At 43.7% G+C, this 19,188-nt stretch overlaps 1 protein-coding gene across 4 annotated transcripts; it reads left to right on the forward strand.

Annotated features, from left to right (window-relative positions):
* The first annotated feature begins 1,981 nt into the window (after positions 1-1,981).
* Positions 1,982-17,350, forward strand: hps3 (HPS3 biogenesis of lysosomal organelles complex 2 subunit 1). Of its 4 annotated transcripts, none has more exons than XM_083647685.1 (24): positions 1,982-2,051; positions 2,456-2,665; positions 2,762-2,833; positions 3,544-3,637; positions 4,023-4,096; positions 4,517-4,729; positions 5,048-5,108; positions 6,040-6,128; positions 6,484-6,601; positions 7,317-7,467; positions 8,101-8,183; positions 8,492-8,666; positions 8,785-8,866; positions 9,128-9,285; positions 11,742-11,850; positions 12,533-12,807; positions 12,972-13,149; positions 13,819-14,052; positions 14,467-14,664; positions 14,917-15,108; positions 15,808-15,912; positions 15,997-16,203; positions 16,447-16,534; positions 16,623-17,350. In XM_083647685.1, the coding sequence occupies exons 2-24, from the start codon at positions 2,615-2,617 to the stop codon at positions 16,748-16,750; spliced, it is 3,135 nt and encodes a 1,044-aa protein (XP_083503811.1). In that variant the 5' UTR covers positions 1,982-2,051; positions 2,456-2,614; the 3' UTR covers positions 16,751-17,350. The 4 variants fall into 4 exon arrangements, with proteins under 4 accessions (XP_083503811.1, XP_083503808.1, XP_083503810.1 ...); XM_083647682.1 differs by having other exon boundaries at positions 7,314-7,467; positions 16,623-17,349; XM_083647684.1 differs by having other exon boundaries at positions 7,314-7,467; positions 11,745-11,850; positions 16,623-17,349.
* Positions 17,351-19,188: the final 1,838 nt, after the last annotated feature.

Genomic DNA, 19,188 nt, shown 5'->3' on the forward strand with positions numbered 1-19,188 from the left:
ATGAGGGGAAAACAGGTTGCCAACAGTGCAGTCTCAATAAAGATTCAATTGGTTTTTAGCATGACCTAATTCCTTGTATTTCCCTCCAGGCTGTCAAGAACAAATACTTATACATAATAACGGTGATGGAATACTCCCTCCCTCTGCTCAAGTATTCAGTCATCATTGAGAACATGGCTGCTTCTCTGTAAAATATACATGCTTATGATGCTGACAGGTATTTGCTTTATTTTTTCACAAAACTCTCCTCTTTGTTTTTGCTCAAGTACGTTTTCATGCACTCCTTGACAACCCCTCCATCAGTACATGTATTGTTTTAGTATCATCACTATCATTGCTCTCTACCTTCATTCACAGTACTTCCTGCACCATGATGATGTTGTGCTGTGAATGAACAGTGGGAAGGGGACGTGTGTGTGTGTGTGTGTGTGTGTGTGTGTGTGTGTGTGTGTGTGTGTGTGTGTGTGTGTGTGTGTGTGTGTGTGTGTGTGTGTGTGTGTGTGTGTGTGTGTGTGTGTGTGTGTTGTTGGGGGTGCAGTGGCTGCGCTGTTGCCTCACAGCTAGAAGGCCCTGGGTTTCCCACCTGGGACGTCAAGGGTGTGCCTTCCCCCCCATGCCCCCAGCATCCACGGGCCATCTCATCAAAAGGGCCTTTCTGTGGCGTTTGCATGTGCTCCCCTGGGGTTCCTCCATACAACATCCATATACCCACTAAAAACATGCAGAAGATTGTCATCTGACCAGTGACGCCAACATCTGAAGTGGGTCCCCAGGTGCTGTACACAAGAAAGCCGCTCACTGCTCCTGGCCTGCCCCCTGGAGGAAGGACAAGCCTGGATGGGTTAAAAGCACCTGTGGGCTCCTCCACTCTGCAGCTCTCCATGGTGCTGAAACCGTCTTGAGTAATCTTGGCCACTATTTAGCCATTTTTGCCCAATTAGCCGGCCCTAATGACCTAATTCAAAAATATGGCTCTGTTAGGTCACCCACAGGGGCGCTACACTTCCCGAAAGATTCAACGAGATAGCACGTAAAATGACAGCTGGGGCTGAACACAATTCTGCTCAGTCACTCACAGACAGACACTTTGCATTGTGATTACAGGATACTACTGCTTTTTTAATGATACAAAGCTAGTTGAAAATCAGCAAAGTGACCCTTTAATGGTTTAGGACCAGCCTGCATTACAGAATCCCTGCTGTTCTACATTCCATCAAGAGCCCTACTGTACGTCTACTGCTGTTTTGTTGACTTTAGGACAAAAGCGCACAACAACAACAAAAAGTTAGGGGCTACAGCCTCTTCTAACTCTGCTCCTTACTGCCAAAGAATAGCCTATTAGAGAGGCAGGCTCTGTACGCTTTTTAAAATGAAGCATAACAATAATAATATAATAATAATAATTGGAGACGGTTTATGGTAGTGAAATGAACATTCAATTCACAGGCAACAGCTCTGATGGACATTCCTGCAGTCAGCATGCCAATTGCATGCTGTCTTGCGAAATCTGTGTCATTGTGTTATGTGATGAAACTGCACATTTTAGAGTGTACCTTTTATTGTTGCCACCATCTTGATATGCCACACCTGACAGGTGGATGGATTATCTTTCACCTAGAAAGTATTGCTTGATCCTTCCTGTCCCTGTTTTTAGTTGTTGTATCAACATTGCCCCCCATTCAATATGAAATCAGAGACCCCTTGATACGCCAGTCCAGTAGGTGGCCGTAATAATAATAATAATAATAATAATAATAATAATAATAATAATAATAATAATAATAATAATAATAATAATAATAATAATAATATAAAATAACGTTTTAACCATTTAACTTATGAGCTTTTACTTATGACAGCTCGACAGCCAATGGGAATGCCAAGCGCAATACAGACAGGAAAGTAAACCAATGGGCGTCGGGAGGAGGAGGGCCGTTTGTTGTTGTGGTTGACGTCCCACTTCCTGCTTTACAGCGTGAATCGATGAACTGCAGCAGCGACTATCTAGAGCACAGAAAAGGAGAAGAAGAAACAGAGCTGGCAGCCACTCGGTAAAACTGTCTCTTTTTTTAACAGTTTTCACACAAAAACTCCGTGAATTCACTCGTAGAACGCGAGAAAATGGAGGTTTGTTGATTGAGTTGAATGGGAACAACCCACATTCTTTAGCTTATCTCTGATGCTGCTCACAAGACAGTGAGGCATGTGATATTGATTAGAGAAACACACAGCTAGCAGAGAGATTAAGCTAGACAAGCTAACTTTCTCCAAACTAGAGGTGTCGACCCCCCCCCCTTTTGTTACAGTAACAGTTGCACACATGTGCTGCCTTTTTACTTCTATTCCGTCTCATGAATATGCTGTAATGTAATAAAAGCTCATTGTAAACATTGTTGTTTATGGGGGGAGAAATTGGACTCAATTTAAAATAACAGTTGACATTTGTTTTTTACAGCAGTGGTGGCAGTCTCCTGCTGGATGAAGCCTCCAAGAAACACCGCCCAGCGGGGGTGAATATACTGTAACGCCAGCAAAAGAGGAGAACACACCAGTAAATATTATATTTCCAACCTGGAGCCAATCAAACCTGGCTCTCCCAAGCCGTGGACTCAACATGGTGCATGTGTACAACTGCCATCCATTCAGGTCGCAGCAGATCGTGCAGGTCAGTGTGATGGAGCCTCACTGTTAAAGTTTTCAATGTTTATCAACTTTGATATTGTGATAGTCTATCTACCACTTTCCTTCTGTGTGGCTTCAGGTGGAGCAGGAGCCTGGACTGTTCTGCTGTGGCGGCGGAGCTCTGTTTGTGGTGGCTGTTGGAGGATGCAAGGTTATATTCATATTGTATATTTTCACACTTAATATGGTCCCTATTTCATTTCTAAGTCTGTTTAAAACCTGAGCATTCTGTTTTGTTTGTCATTTCGCTGTCTTGTAAGATATCGTGTCGCATTGACACACAGAAAAACACCCCAACTATAAACTGGAACCAGGCCAATATGGGTTTTCAATGGTCGATTTGGATATTTTTAGACTGATGTCCCTGCTAGCAGTTACTTTGTGCTGATATTCTATATCTTTAAGCCATATTTTCTGACCATTTTCATGCCAAAGAATGACAAGTATTAAGTGTTCGCCCCATTGTATCCTCATCAGGCAGGGTCAACTCTCCATTGAAACCCAGACTAGTGAAATTCTCTTAGGGTTAGAAGCTATTTTTTTTATTTATTATTATGTTTTTTTCTGATTTACCCCCCCATTTTCTCTCCAATTGTACTTGGCCAATTTTTCCCCTCTGCAGCCCTGGTCGCTGCTCCACCCAACATTCTTGTTGGCAGTTGTTGGAGAATGTTTGATTGGTCGGCCATTGGCAAACATGGACAAACAAGATTTGAACAAATATCTCCAAACAAGGACAGACAGCCATGGCACCAAACAAACATCTGTGTTTGTTGTAGCATGTTTGATTGGTGTGCCACGGGCTTTAAAGATGTGCCCTTTTGGAGAAACGCTGACAGTGTTGTGTTGGACTGAACCCAGGTGGAGGCCTACAGTCTGGAGCAGGAGGGCTGCCCTCTCCTCTGCCGCTTCGCCACCATGGGCACCGTGAGGAGCATCCAGCACAGCAACATAGGTACAGCTCTGCTTCTCTGTAACTGCAAGGATAATCAAGTCAAAGTTGATTTAAAGTGCAAAATCACACCAGGGTGTTTCAATACACTTGACAACAATAAAACAACATTAAAGGAGTTAAAGACAGACACTGAGCATAGATTATAGAACACATGAAGAAAATCAAATAATAAAATTAAAAACAGAAAAACAAGTATAGGTGTTGATCTACACTTCTTTTAGCTTGTTTGCTTTCTGGCAGAAAGTCAGCACAGTAGCAGCCACAGAAGAGAGTGAGTGAGTGAGCGCATGCTCGTGCATGTGTGTGGCGTGCGTGTTAGAGAAAGGGTAAGAGTGATCATTTGAATTCCCTGGCTTTCCTTTCTATGATCCCTCCACACCTCCAGGAGACTACCTGGTGACCATTGAGGAGAAGAACAACGCCACCTACCTGCGAGCCTACACCAACTGGCGTTACCAGGTTAGCGCTCAGACTATGACTCTTTTCTCACTAGTCTCTTAAAACAGAGACTCCTGCAATTTACAAATGCTCCCGCGTACACATCTGTACTTCCTGGAGGGGGAAAGTTGGTCAAAACATGTTAAAGCCCCCCCTCCAGCGTATTTTGTAATTTTTAAGATATTTCATGTCTTGGTGTCTTTTGCCCTGGTCTACTGATTAGCCACAGTGTTCGTCAGTGTATTTTGCGCACAAATAACCTTATTTTGGGCTCACATTATGTTGTCTAACGAGTGACATATCATAGACAAATACAATATTTACAGTAAATACCCTTCTCATGGACACCTTGAATTAATCAAGTGCCACCACCACTGTCCAGCCAGGCTCTGAGAAGGATGACCCTCCTCTTTTGGTTTTCCTATTCTGTCTTCATTCCAGGCGGAGGAGAAGGCGCGTGTCGGGGTGCGCTTGTTGGGCCACCTGCTGCGCGGGGCGTCCCTGCGGGGCGCAGCTCAGACGGAGATCATCGAGATCCCTCTGTCGGAGCGGCCCGTCGCCGTGGCGTGCTGCTCGGTAACGGGAGACCTGCTGGTCGGCTGCGACAAAACTCTGGTGCTGTTCACTTTGAGGAGGCAGAACCAGCAGAACCTGGTAAATTATCCACGGTTTAAAAAGTATTAAAATATCTTATTTATTAGAGGTCTTGGCTTTTTCTTTTCATGTTTTCTACACAAACACAATTACGTCATGTACCTTAACAATTAATTTCCTTCCAAATACCACGTCTTCATACTTCAACGTGGTGTCTTCCCTACACTTAGCAACAGAAAAGAAAAGGCATATCTGGCCTATTTTGTATCACATTTCATGACTGTATCCTTTGCAATGTTTTATGTAAATACCGTATTGTTTGTTTCACTTGTTTTTGATCAATGATGCAATGACACATCTCTCTTAAAAAATATACAGAGTCAGCAGACCCTTCAGAGCCCTTGGCAGAACACTCAGCAGAGCTCCAGTCAGAATCAAGGTAACTCAGTATGAGGAGTTATACACACATAATATGAAAATGTCTTCTGGCACATGATCATTTTGTGCCAAAACCTCAATCTACTCCTAGAAATAGGGGTGGCGCATTGTAAATTGTAGTGCTGCAACTAACTAGGCAGGCAGAGCTGGAAGTGTTGGTGCTGAAACTAGATGCAACCTCTTTAGGGGATAGGGGCTAAATACTGATGCATGTACTGTGTGGGAGGGGCTAAATACTGATGCATGTACTGTGTGGGAGGGTCTAAATACTGATGCTTGTACTTGTACTGTACTGTGTGGAAGGGGCTAAATACTGATGCATGTACTGCATGGGAGGGGCTAAATACTGATGCATGCACTGCATGGGAGGGGCTAAATACTGATGCTTGTACTTGTACTGTGTGGGAGGGGCTAAATACTGATGCTTGTACTTGTACTGTGTGGGAGGGGCTAAATACTGATGCTTGTACTTGTACTGTGTGGGAGGGGCTAAATACTGATACATGTACTGTGTGGGAGGGGCTAAATACTGATGCATGTACTGTGTGGGAGGGTCTAAATACTGATGCTTGTACCGGTACTTGTACTGTACTGTGTGGGAGGGGCTAAATACTGATGCATGTACTGCATGGGAGGGGCTAAATACTGATGCATGCACTGCGTGGGAGGGGCTAAATACTGATGCTTGTACTTGTACTGTGTGGGAGGGGCTAAATACTGATGCTTGTACTTGTACTGTGTGGGAGGGGCTAAATACTGATGCTTGTACTTGTACTGTGTGGGAGGGGCTAAATACTGATGCATGTACTGTGTGGGAGGGGCTAAATACTGATGCATGTACTGTGTGGGAGGGTCTAAATACTGATGCATGTACTGTGTGGGAGGGGTGAGGGATGGGGATTAAGAGGCCATGATGGGTTTTCTGCTCCTAGGTCAGAACCCGGCTTCAAACCAGAACCTCTCCATCCTGGACTTTGAGCGCTCCGTCATCCTGCATCTACCAGGAATTACACCTAAACAGGTACTTTCAACAGCTTCTCTTTTCTTGTCTTCTCTTCTCTTTGTGTCTTTTCCTTCCTCTTGTCTTGTCTAGAGACACATCAGCCTGCTACACCATTTTTGTCCCCCACCAACTTAGTTAGTCACACTGTAAAGTGTTGACTTTGTGCCGCTAGTCCCATTCATTGTCAAATGAATGGGACTGACCCAAGGGTGGATCTACATCACTGATGGGGGACACCATGTTTACCATTCACTTGTTGTTCACCAAGTTTCATTTGTTTATTGAAATTGTTGATCGGAGGGACAGCGAAAATCCTAGATAGTCCTTGATGAGTTCACACATCAAGGACTTTGGCACCTGTCTGGCCCCCTAGGTGGCGCTGTGTGGGGGATATGTGGCAGTGCAGGCAGAGCTGGAAGTGTTGGTGCTGAAACTGGATGCGACCTCTGATCCTAAGAAGCAGGAAGAAGCCCCAGACACACCTCAAACTGGTAATAACATAATAATATACAGTCAATGGTAATAACACACTCGCCACTATTGGAGAACCAGCAGACCTCTGGCTGAGGCTTAGTTAACCAATAAGGACTGTTTTTTTTTTAACTAAAAACAGAAGGACAATCCAGGCATTCAAAATTGAAAAATAATGCAGAGGGAGAAATACTGTGTGGGAGGGACTACTAGTGGCTACATAATTAAAATGCCAGCATGTTTTGACATCAATGGGTCTTCTTCCGGGCTTAAAACACTGACAACCCGGGGGTGGTCTCACCTATCAGCAGCATCCAATAATAGGGATTCACATAGGTCAAACAAATTGAAAATAATCAAAGAAAGTACAAATACAAAACATATAAACAAAATGACATGAGATGAGATTACACAAAAATATTCCATGTACAACCTATAGGAAAGGAAATGGAATAGGAAATGTACTGTATAATGATATCAAATACATAACCGACACTTTGACCTGCATTGGATAAATCTACCAGTCGTTTTCTTCCTTTCTTCCGGACTTTTTATTTGTGAATTAACTGTGTGTGTGTGTGTGTGTGTGTGTGTGTGTGTGTGTGTGTGTGTGTGTGTGTGTGTGTGTGTGTGTGTGTGTGTGTGTGTGTGTGTGTGTGTGTGTGTGTGTGTGTGTGTGTGTGTGTGTGTGTGTGTGTGTGTGTGTGTGTGTGTGTGTGTGTGTGTACGCAGCAGATCCTGTTGAAGACGCGACTGACTTTCTCCTCCTTCCAAGACACCAGGAGTTGCTAGGCCACCGAGCCAAAGACTGCGGCTTATCTGTTACCATGGAAAAGACGGGGCTGGAGGACAGAGGACAATACACAGTGTCCTATGTTCTCTACAGGTGTGTGTGTGTGTTTGTCTGTTGCTATATCTGTGTTAAAGCTGGAGGGATTCTTAAACTAAGGGACAAAACCAACCTGTAAAATCTTACCTGTACTAGAGCTATTTATCCATCTAAATTGTTTTGTTGTGAGTTTCAGAGTTTTGTATACATCGTCTCTAGATGTCTGCTTTCTCTCCAATACAATGGAACTGGATGGCACTCGGCCTGCGGTGCTCAAAGCGCCAAATATATACATTTGAAAAACTCAACGGCAGTGTCTCTTCCCAGAAATCATGACCCGGTTACTCAAGATAATCTACAGATCTGTGAGCAGTTTCATGTACTGTAGGAGCTATTTTCTTTTGACCAAACTACACCCGCTACTGTAGCTGCTGCTGCTTCTAGCAGCTCGAGAGTGTAGTTTGGTCGAATTCTTAACAATTTTCTATAATCTTTTTTATTGGAAAATTCTGTTACAGAAAGGTAAATGGCATGTACAGTATACATGTAAAGCCAAAGGAGTTTTCTCCGTCCCCTAGCTTTCAGTCTGCCTGGTAAAGTATCTGAATGAGCATCAGTATATCAAATTGACCAATTTTGTCTGTGTGTTGTTGTATATGAGTAGGAGCCTGTGTAATTTCCTTTCTGCAGGCGTTTTGCTCCAGACTTCTTCCAGGGCTGCACTGTGGAGGAGACTCAACTCCACTCCCTACAGCTCCACCCACTGTTCACCAGTGAGTACGACATGAGACGACAACGATTCATTATCTGGTTTTCTATTATACGATAGCCATATTATAGCACAGCGTCAATATCTATAAAACCATAGCACACTTCCAAAATTGAGAACGTACACTGTAGTTCTACAAACCATTCAAGTAAGGGTATATCGGGCATCGTAGTAGCTATTGTGTGTGCGGGTGTGTGTACATACTTGTGCATCTGCTCACAAAAAAAGTTTAATGTTTCAATGTTATGTTTCTGTCTCCAGGTAAAGTTTAATATGTTTCAATGTTATGTTTCTGTGTCTCTCTCTCTCCAGGTAGCCAATCGGTGTGTGTTGACGAGCCAGCGTGTGTGTTCTGCTTCTTCTCCCTCCCCAACGCCGGCTACCTCTACACCCTGAGGGGCGGGGTCGAGCTGCTCTCGACCTATCAGTATCCAGAGAAGGCCCTGGCGGCTGTGCTAACCGACCACCTGCTACACGTCATCACCAAGTGCGTCTGTCATCACATTTCCTTACTTGTATCTTCACTTCCAAAAATACCCATCTTAATAGTCGTTTAGTCTGACGCTGTGTGTGTGTGTGTGTGTGTGTGTGTGTGTGTGTGTTAGGAGTGCCTTGCAGTGCTTCTCGGTGCGCTGTGCGGCGGTAGCAGCCAGAGTTGAAGACCCCTACATTGACACCACCATGAGGGTAGGAGCCTGACCTTTAACCCCGACACCTAACCCACATACAATCTTAACTCCTGATTTATCATTAGATGTGTATGTTGGTGCTATTTCCAACAGGGATTTGAAATATTTGAGTATCTATGTGTGCATGTATACATGGGTGTGTCTCTAAATATAGTATCTCTGCGTATTTATTTATTTGTGTGTGTGTGTGTGTGTGTGTGTGTGTGTGTGTGTGTGTGTGTGTGTGTGTGTGTGTGTGTGTGTGTGTGTGTGTGTGTAGGCGTGCCCTCCCTGCAGCCTGGAGGTGTGTGCTCTGAGGATGCAGCTGTTCATCGGCCTGCGGTCGCTGTGTGTCCACGGCCGTCACGTGGTCCTGCTCTCCACCGCCGACACGGAGACGCCCGAGGAAGGCGAGCGCAACGCGCAGCGCCGCACCGTGTACGTCTCTCATACACACATTTCAGACACAGATACATACTGTACATAAACACACTTATGACTACAACACCGAATTGATCGCACACACGTTTTGTCCCTCAAAGTTTCGTCGGATACATCATCAAACATCTCGCAGTGAGCGTCGGAATACACTGCAGAGGGATTTACCAAGCAACTGGAGATGTGTGTGCGAGTGTACATGCATGCATGCATTTATGAATTTGTTGACCGTGCATGTTTGTGTGTTATTATTGTAGTGAGTTCAAAGAGCACACCATGCTGACTGGTATTTTCTTGGCGGTGGGAATCGATCCCTCAACCACGCCGGCTCTGGAGAGCCTTCTGTCCCGCCCCTTCCTGTAAGAGAACCCACCCACCTCCCATCCCCTCCATCTCGGGTTATCACCTGCTGGCCAAGCTGCAACGCCAGAACTATCCATAGCAGATGATTATTAACTTAAATAAACCGTCAATTTAAAGGGATACCCTGACACTTTGGATTTTCTTCACCACGCACACGCACGTCACCAAGCAAAAGGCTTCTGCCTTGCATTTGTCATTGAAATCGACAACACTAGCCGCGGTATAACAGAGGTAATTAACTTGAACTGGAATACCAAGGAAGAAAGTTTTCCCCACATGACAAAATGTCTGGTGAAGAAAAATGAGAGGTACTTCAAAATATCAAGGTATCTCTTTGGCCTCACTTGAGACCTGCAGTCTAACCTTAAATGCAGTAACGGTATTTATTACGTGTAGGACTTCTGAACGCACCGCTAAGAAATGTGAAGATTTTCGGACCCCTATAGCTCCTGTGAGCTGCCTCCCATCAGCAAAAATATTTTCTTGGGTACTTTAGATTTGTCACTTGCCAGGCCAGTTGATAGCAATTCCAACACCTCCAGTGAAATTACAAAGTAATTAAATCATGGATTTGCCATAGTGCCACTTATCCAACGATTACAATGCATCATGACAGTTGATATAACCACAATATATTATGGGGAAAGCCATACTACATCAAATAAATCTATAGTCTACTGAGAATGATCTTAAAATGTACAATAAATTGTATGGCAACTTTTTTCTGATTAAAGGAGGATTTAAAAAAAACATCCATAACCCATTAATGCTATGACAAATGTATTGTATCTCTTCCTTGCATAAGGCTTCTGAATAATACCTTAGGTTTTGACATAAAGGCTCTTGCGCCTGCTCACTGTCTAGGTGCAAAACCCTCAGCAAGGAAACCACGATAGCCATGTATCTCAATTCCTGCACATACAGTAGGATCTTAAACAGCTGCCCCAAAACAGCCAACGATTTCTGTGTGCGATCGGAGATTTTCTAAGATACGGTTTGACTTTGCAGCTTGGTCTAATAGTGAGAACACTTCCTGTGTCTAGTCCCTACGCTCAGCCAATCATAACCTGCCTAACTGTGTGCAGTGTGCGTGTGTCTTGTGCTCACAAACTAATCGAATTTAGTTTGTTCTAACACAGATACAAACATGATGACAAACACGCACACTCATAGGCTTTTCTTTGTGCAGGGACCATCACATGACATGTTTGTACCAATAAACCGCTTAAGGAGCAGCATGCTACCCTCAGCAGGCCTCAGGCTCAGTAACTGTTTGTCTCGTCATGTATAATGTATTAATACATGTCAACAATACCCACGACGAGTATGTTCTTTACTGTGATAAAGAACCCCCCTCTCTGGTATAGTAGCTTTTATACAACGGATACCAACACATGTGCGCTGTCAGAAAAGTTCTCCTCAAAATTGTGTTGTTTACATATGAGTAGAAAATGGTAAAATGCAGCTAACTGCTGTTAGCTGCCTGTTCTCCACTAGCAACTAGCTAGCCTAGCAACTAGCAACCTGGTTGGAAGGAACCCCTATCTGGCCAATCAGAAAACCCGTTGTATAATGTGCAGTGTACTTTGTGTGTATGTGCCTTATTGTCCTGTAGACGTCTATGTAGAAACACAATTACTGCAGAAAAGGAAAATTAGAGATGATTTATTTTTGTGAGACACCTAAAGGAAACCCTAGTGTGCTGTTTGTAGTCTATATATACATTCATGTGCCTGCTAAATTACAAATGTCTTTAGAATACTACAGTATACCATAGTATAGTAAGCTATAGCTCAGAACTAGTTAATAGTGAACTGATTGTTGATAACTGCTGATGTTGCATTAATGTAACGGTGTGTTCTGTGTACTGCTACTGCGTCCTGTTTCATAGCAGGTCTTCATTATGAACGGCTGAATTTTCACATCACCGATGCCGGGAATTATGGGCCGTTCCCAAGGTTCACACTTCCTGATTTTGCAGCGAGACAGCCCTAAGCCTTTGTGGACTTTGTCACTTCAAAGTCCGCAAAACCGGACGTTTGGATTCACCTAACCTCTCTGTGTTTGACTCTCGGCATGACCTCCGGCCCCAGCAGTAGGAAGTGGACAGGTTCTCGTCCCAGAGAGTCCAGCGTGGTGGGACACGGGTGGAACCTCTACGTGGTCGGCACCGTCTCCCCCATCACACTCTACTACGAGATGGTAACACACACACTCACGCTCTCATTCATCTGTGTGTGTTTGAATGTCTCTGGGTTGTTGGCTTGTGTATTTCTTTCTTTCTTCTTTTATATTGTTTTCATACAGGGTTCCTACGCAGGTCTGGAAAAGTAAAGGAAAAGTATAAAAAATTAATTTGATCATTTCCAGCTCTTGAATAGTTTAAGAATTAGAAAAATTGCCTGGAAAAGTATGGAAAATGTTGTGGTTATGTTGTTGTAGACCCACTTTGAGTCCACAATTTTTGTTGATGTGAAGAATAATGTTTAGATCGAGGGATGCCCTTATTACCCAGCATGCATTATCAAATACCCACCAAAATCAAATCCAGTCAAGAATATAGGATCTGGGAAAAATATTGAATTTTAAAATGGAAACCGTGTATTTGTCGCTGTGAAGAAGAACAGTCTTCATCAAATCAAATCATATTGAGCACCAGACAAACTCTTCGAAACGTCTGGAAAAAGTATGGAATTGTTTGTTTGAACCGAACCCTCTTCATATACACAATGATGAACGATGAGCAGGGAAAAAAGTACAACCAGCACAAAAACCACACAGGAATCTCACACATTGCACATGCAGAAAAGAGAAACAAAGGAAACAAGAACATGCAAATGGGAAGAAATGTACTGTAGCAGGAATGTGTGCGTGTCTGTGTCAGGTTGAATACAGCCAGCGCTACGCGGAGACCAACCCGCAGGCCCACAGCTGTCGCCACCTCCTCAGCGAAGCCCACCTCCTCCTCCGCGCCTCCTTACTCCGGCCGGCGGAACGGCAACGGACCGGCAGCACCAAACCCGGTATTCCACTACAGACAAACGCAGACGGAGAGGCGGAGAGACAGACAGATACCTGCACAGACAGAGAGGCAGACAGACAGGAACTAGAGGAGGCCTTGAGAGAGAACTGCGCCCAGCTGGGAGACATTTTCAGCAGGTGACACACACACACACACACACACACACACACACTCATACTTCCATTTCTCTTTAATCACCAAGTCCTTGAATCTTGCTCTCTTCGACTGTATGTTTTGATCTGTTCTGTTCTGTTTTGTTCTGTTCTGTTGTGTTCTGTTGTGTTCTGTTCTGTTCTATAAGGGGTATCCAGAGGGACTGCCACCTCGCTCTGCCGTACTACAGGATGTCCGGTCTGTCAGTCAACGACGTCATCGCCAGGAACCGCCCCTTTCCCAGCAGTCCACACTCCTACGGCCACGGCTTCCTGTTTTACCTGAAGCACTTCCTGTTAGAGGAAACGGACCAGATCCTCAGTCAGGTACACAAGGACTTACAAGGATTTACCAATATGTGTTAATCATTCAAAGTGTTTAGCTAAATACATATAGTTCTTTAGTGGCATCGCGATCTGACCTTCCGTTTCCCAGAAACGTCAACATTTCTCTGATTGGATAGCGGGAGGTCGACGCCAAGTTTTTATCCAATCAGAGAAATGTTGACATTTTCTGGGAAACAGATGCCTGTATAAAGGACTACATGTATTTTTTCACCCCGAATCCAATGCCACCATCCGTGAGTCTCTACGAGTTACGGTTGCCGAGATACGTCCGCCCTGCCTGCAGGCCAGGAGAGAGATATATATGCTGTTATATGTGGTGGAAATTAGCCAATAGAGGACAGCGGGGGGTGGGGGGTTCCAAGTTACTGACCAAACACTCTATTTAAGTGATTGCTGTCACAATATAGAGCAATTTAACACTTATTTTAACACAAAAACATCGCTGAATGCAGCTTTAATACTTGATTAAATAAAGTACACTATGCCATTTAATATTAACTAGTAAACCATGAGGGAGATTAATACATTGTGTAAAATCCTCTTTCAAACCCACACACACACACACACACACACACACACACACACACACAGACACATCCCTTCAGATCCATTCAGAATAACCTTCTAAAAGAAATGTTCTCCTTGCAGGAAGCGGCTGATGAGGTCATAGAAATTTTCAGCCAATCGGAGCCCTCCCAGCTGGTCAGTGTGTGTGCCAGCCCCGGCATGCTTCAGGCCAGCCCCGCCCAGACGTGGCAGAGGTTACGCCACCTAGAGGACACCACCGGTGTGACGGTCCCCCTGACCATCGCCATGGCAACCATGGCCCTGTGCTTGGATGACTTGCAGCAGTACACACAGCTGATGGACAGACACGCTGAGGTTAGAGAGGGGAGGGGATGTCATGTGTGTGTCAGGGATAAATCCTCCAAAGTTTGTGAATTTGAGAGAGAGAAAAATCAAGGCCTTGAAATTTTCGAACATAGAATAGACATGGTTCATTGAACGTGCTTGAATTTATAGTTTTTTTTGCAAGAATAGAAATTGAAGTTATTTTGATATTTTTTACTTAACGTGTAACACAGCACTTGAGAAGTGTTCACACATTCAAGCCTCTCTCTCTTTTTAATTGTTGTCTGTGAGCTTCTGTAAAACCTGCTATTTCTAATTATAAAAAAAAATCTCAGTGTTGTAATTAAACTTGATCCATGTCTGGGAGGTTCTTGACAAGTCCTTGAATTTGATGTTTAAGAATATTAGCGTTACACAATGATAAATTAATCTTTATGTGTGTAGATGATGCTGGTGTATGGGTTCATAGAGGAGCCCACACTGTTGCTGCATGGCATAAGCGGCGGCGAGGACATACACACACACCCCACGGCGTTGGCTCACCACCTCACACACCGCCAGCCCGGGCTGCTGGTGGCGGCCATGGTGGCGCTGCACGAGAACAACAAAGTTCAGCTGGACCACGCTGATCAAGTATTCAAGGTGTGTGTGTGTGTTTGTTGGTGGGATGAGCCAGCATCAACTTAAAAGTCTAGCTCAATACTCTAATACTCTGGAAATGCCATTTCAGCTCGACTTTAAAATAGATGTACCTGAACTTGACATTGTGTGTGTGTGTGTGTGTGTGTGTGTGTGTGTGTGTGTGTGTGTGTGTGTGTGTGTGTGTGTGTGTGTGTGTGTGTGTGTGTGTGTGTGTGTGTGTGTGTGTGTGTGTGTGTGTGTGTGTGTCACCAGGAGCTGGGCTGTGAGGATGGCTTGCTGGTGGATTTCTGGGAGGCCGTGCTAACGGCCTCGTCACAGGAAGTTGTCATCCAGGAACTCCTCTTCCGATTGGCCTCGGTCTACATTGACCGGCTGGCACACAAGCAGCCCGAGCCTCCACACACACATGCTGCCAGCAGCTCACTTAAGAGCGCTGATGACCTGGTACGGTTGCAGATAGTGTTTCTTTTTTTCTGAATTTTCCCCCATTTTCTCCCCAGTTATACTTTGCAAATTTACCCCTGCTGCCCACCCCGTTCGTTGCTCCACCCCCTCTGCCGATCTGGGGAGAGCCGTAGACTAGCACCATGCTTCCTCCGACACATGCGTAGTTGCCAGCCGCTTCTTTTCACCTGACAGCGGGGAGCTTCACCGGCAGGATGTAGCATGTGGGAGGATCACCCTATCTATTCCACTAGTTCCCTTCCGCACCCGAACAGGCACCCCGACCGACCAGAGGAGGTGCTAGTGCAGCGACCAGGACTGTAGATAGTGTTGTTCATACAATAATTGATTGGTTGGTTTTTGCTTTTGTTCTTCTGGAATCTTGACTGTTTCTATAGCTATTATTTCCACCCATATATGTAGGAAATCTTTCATGACTGAAGGCGTAAGTTAGAACAAATTATAAACGACAATGTGAAATGCACAGTTTTCTTACTCATGCCTGCATGTTCCAACACAAATCTTTCCATGAACAAATACAAAAGATATCACTATACTGAAATAAATTGATCTAGAAATCACTCCTAACTCCTAAAATGGAATACATTTGACAGAGAACTATGGCAAGTCATAACACTGAGGTTTTAATATGATATTGTATCACGTATTGTATACTGTATCGATGCGTTTGTGTTTCAGATCAACTCGTGCTCCCACTATGGTGTGCTGTACCCCTGGCTCAGTGTTCTGACTCCAGCTCATACCACCAGCTCCCCACATCAGGAGACGCTACACAAACTGCAGGTGGCGCTCTCTTACGCTGTATAAATCACTTCATGTTTTGGCCCAGTGACCCCCCATCATGACAAACTCTCTCTCTCTCTCCAGTCTCTCCTGTGTGGGCCGTCCCTCTCCGTGGGCTCTGTCGTGCCTCTGTTGGAGCGCCTGTCAGAGGAAACGCTGTGGGGTTTCAGCCTGCACCTCCTCTGTGCCACCAGGAGGGGGCAGTACGACAGCAGCATGGAGAAGCTGCTGGACCGATGCCCTCAGGCCATCATTCCCTACGCCAATCACCACTTACAAGACACGCACATGGTCTGTCTTTTTTCTGTTCTTCTTGGAAGGAAAAGAGTTATAGCTGTTTCCTTGGTTAATGTAGAGCCTGTGAATGGTTGAGAGGAAAATAAAATGAGTCTACACTCTGGCTTAAGTCAAACATTGTATTGGATCATGCTGAATTTCTTACTGAATATTTTGGGTTTTGTTCAGGATCCGGATTATGATCTGTCTGCCTGTCTGTCTGCCTGTCTGTCTGTCTGTCTTATCTCACCTCTCTAGGCATTATGGTGGCAGAAGCTGCTCCCAGAGCTCTGCAACAGGATAAGAGCTGCTGCAGACAACAGCATCCTATTGGCTGCCCTCAAAGGTACACATTCTGTTACCATTATCTCTACTGAAAATAAAAGTGTCACAAAGAAATTCTAATATACGAGAAAAAACGTCCATGCCAACAGAAACTCTGGTCGTGGTTGCCATGGAGACGAGCCCTGCAGAGTTCCTGGAGCTTTTGCCTGACGACGGCACGGCGCTGTACTTCCTGCCTCACCTGTTGACCTGTAGCCAGAGACACCTACTGGCCTGACACACACACACACACACACACACCAGTATTTCCATTATCCAGTGATTGCCGGACTTTTACCATTACAATTAATCAAAGTCCCTCAAATTAAAATCTCACAGACACCAAGTCCGGTGAAATGATCTCCCTCTAAACACAATTTGAATTGTAATAGGCTAAGTTATTTTTATGTTATATATAGCCTGCCTACCTTTTGCGATGAATGAAACAAATGTTACATTTACAATTAGGATGCATGCGCTCTGATTGAATGTGCGCCGCATTCTGTTTGAATCATGGGGAGAGGAAGTGACCCGTTCCCATGAAATCCTGCAAGTATTTCAGCTGACAAGTTTACTACTGATCAGCAAAGCCAAAGTACAGTAAGCCTGTGTTATGATGCACAGAACCACATTAAGACACATTATCCTCTAACAGCGCCATTGGAATGATAAACTGGTGTAGATAGCTAAATACAACAAGACTGTAAACATGACGTATTTAATCAGTGGCTCTGATGATGTATCCTGTTTTTTTCTGCTGAAATAAAACCAAAGAAATGAAAGAGTACAACTCAACTTTCAGATCTCTCAGTAGCGGCATCCATTCACTTATATAGCTACACAGCCTTTTCATTATACCTGTATAATGTATAATGGTTTGATAGAGTTAAATGTGGGTAATCGGATCCTTTTTTCTTCTTCTTTTTTTGCTGTTTGGCAGGGATGGGAAATTGGATTGACGTTTCTTTCCCCCTGTGGTGTCCAACCAGTGTTTATCGCCACCTAATGGTTCTTAATTCATTCTCTGACTGAAGCATTTGCTTTGAAACTTTGTAATCAATATAGCGTGTTTTCATTATCTCCTTTTGTTAGATCATTACTCTGTAATCTAGGTCTTATTTCGTCAGCCTCTTGAAACTTTTTTCATTCTGCTGACTGTCCAGCACAAAGCTTGATTACATAATCGGCCTAATAGATTAATCTGTCTAGTATCTGCTATGTGGGCTACTACTCAAGTCTGCAAACTTGAGTAATTGGTCAATTGTGAAGTTTTGAAAGCCTATTTGCTTACAATGACACAAAAGTCAATGGCTTCGACTCTTGAGGGTATTTGCAGGTCATATGAGACTTGAAGGAACATGGGCCATGCATGTTGAAGGGAATAGAATAATCGGAAATGAATATAAATGAATATTTCCATACTATGTTATCTAGCTTCAGTACTTATACATTCTCCAGTTTTTAGTGTCGGGTTGGTGATCTTCGGCAATGCAGACAAAGTATGCCTAGATTTGAGGAAATGTAACATTTTATTAAAAAGTAAGCAATCGCTTCTTAGGTCTATGAAGACACTAATTTTACTTTGGATCAATGTTGAATTATGTCAGAATAGGGGAAATTTATAATATTTTCTCAAATCAAGGGGTTCTTTTGAGGACTGCTTTTGGTTAGGGTGAAGTGGTCACTGGTCAATTAAAACCCATCAGATAATAATCATCAGATGGCTGAGGGGAGGGAAGGGATGATTAGTGGTGTTGTCTGTCTGTCTTTTCAGTCTTGTGAATGAATCAATCAATCAGTAGCATTTGAGGATGTATGTCTGCTCCTGCTTTATCACCTCTCAACCAATGAGAATCAGTAAACAGCTGAACCAATGAGAGCTTTAGAATGCACTTCTGAGCCAATCAGAACTTTAGAACACACCTCTGAACCAATCAGAGCTTTAGAACCCAAAAGAGCTCAGCTTGAGCTAATAAGAGTCCCAGCTGTTTCGATTTCTGGGGTTAGGGGTTAGAGGGCCACCCTCATTTTTGGAATATTGGATGTACTGTTTTAATAAACTAGAAAGGAAATCGAAGGAAAAGCAACAAGGAGACACAGGACAGTGAAAGAAGGAGACCAAGGTAAAAGAAAAGTAGATTGTTGCGATAAAGGGCAGCAATGATCAAGCTACAAAAAGAAAGAAAAGGTTTTCATCATGCCAGAGAGGATAAAGTTTGAGGAGAGGAGGCCGGCTTTTCCTCACAGAAAACATTGAGATGGAACTGTTCACTGGTGTAGATAGCTAAATACAACAAGACTGTAAAAATAGAAGTCAAAACCTATTTAATCAGTGGTTCTGATGATTTTTTTCCAAGGCCCTTGACGGTAGCAGCATGTTGAAGGGCCTTGGGGAAAGAAATCGTAAATGAATACTGTATAAATGAACATTTCCATACTATGTAACCTAGCTTCACTACACATTCTCCAGTTTTTAGTGTTTACTTTAGAATAATGTTGAATTTCATCAGAATAGGTGAAATTTAGAATATTTTATGAAATCATTCTTCTTTTGAGGACTATGTTTTTGTTTAGAGTGAAATGGTCACTGATCAATTAATTACAAACCATCAGATAATAATCATCAGAAGGCTGAGGGAAGGGATGATTAGTGGTGTTAGTTGTCTATTGTCTGTC

Source organism: Poromitra crassiceps (assembly GCF_964638095.1).
Source record: "Poromitra crassiceps genome assembly, chromosome: 12".
NCBI lineage: Eukaryota > Metazoa > Chordata > Actinopteri > Beryciformes > Melamphaidae > Poromitra > Poromitra crassiceps.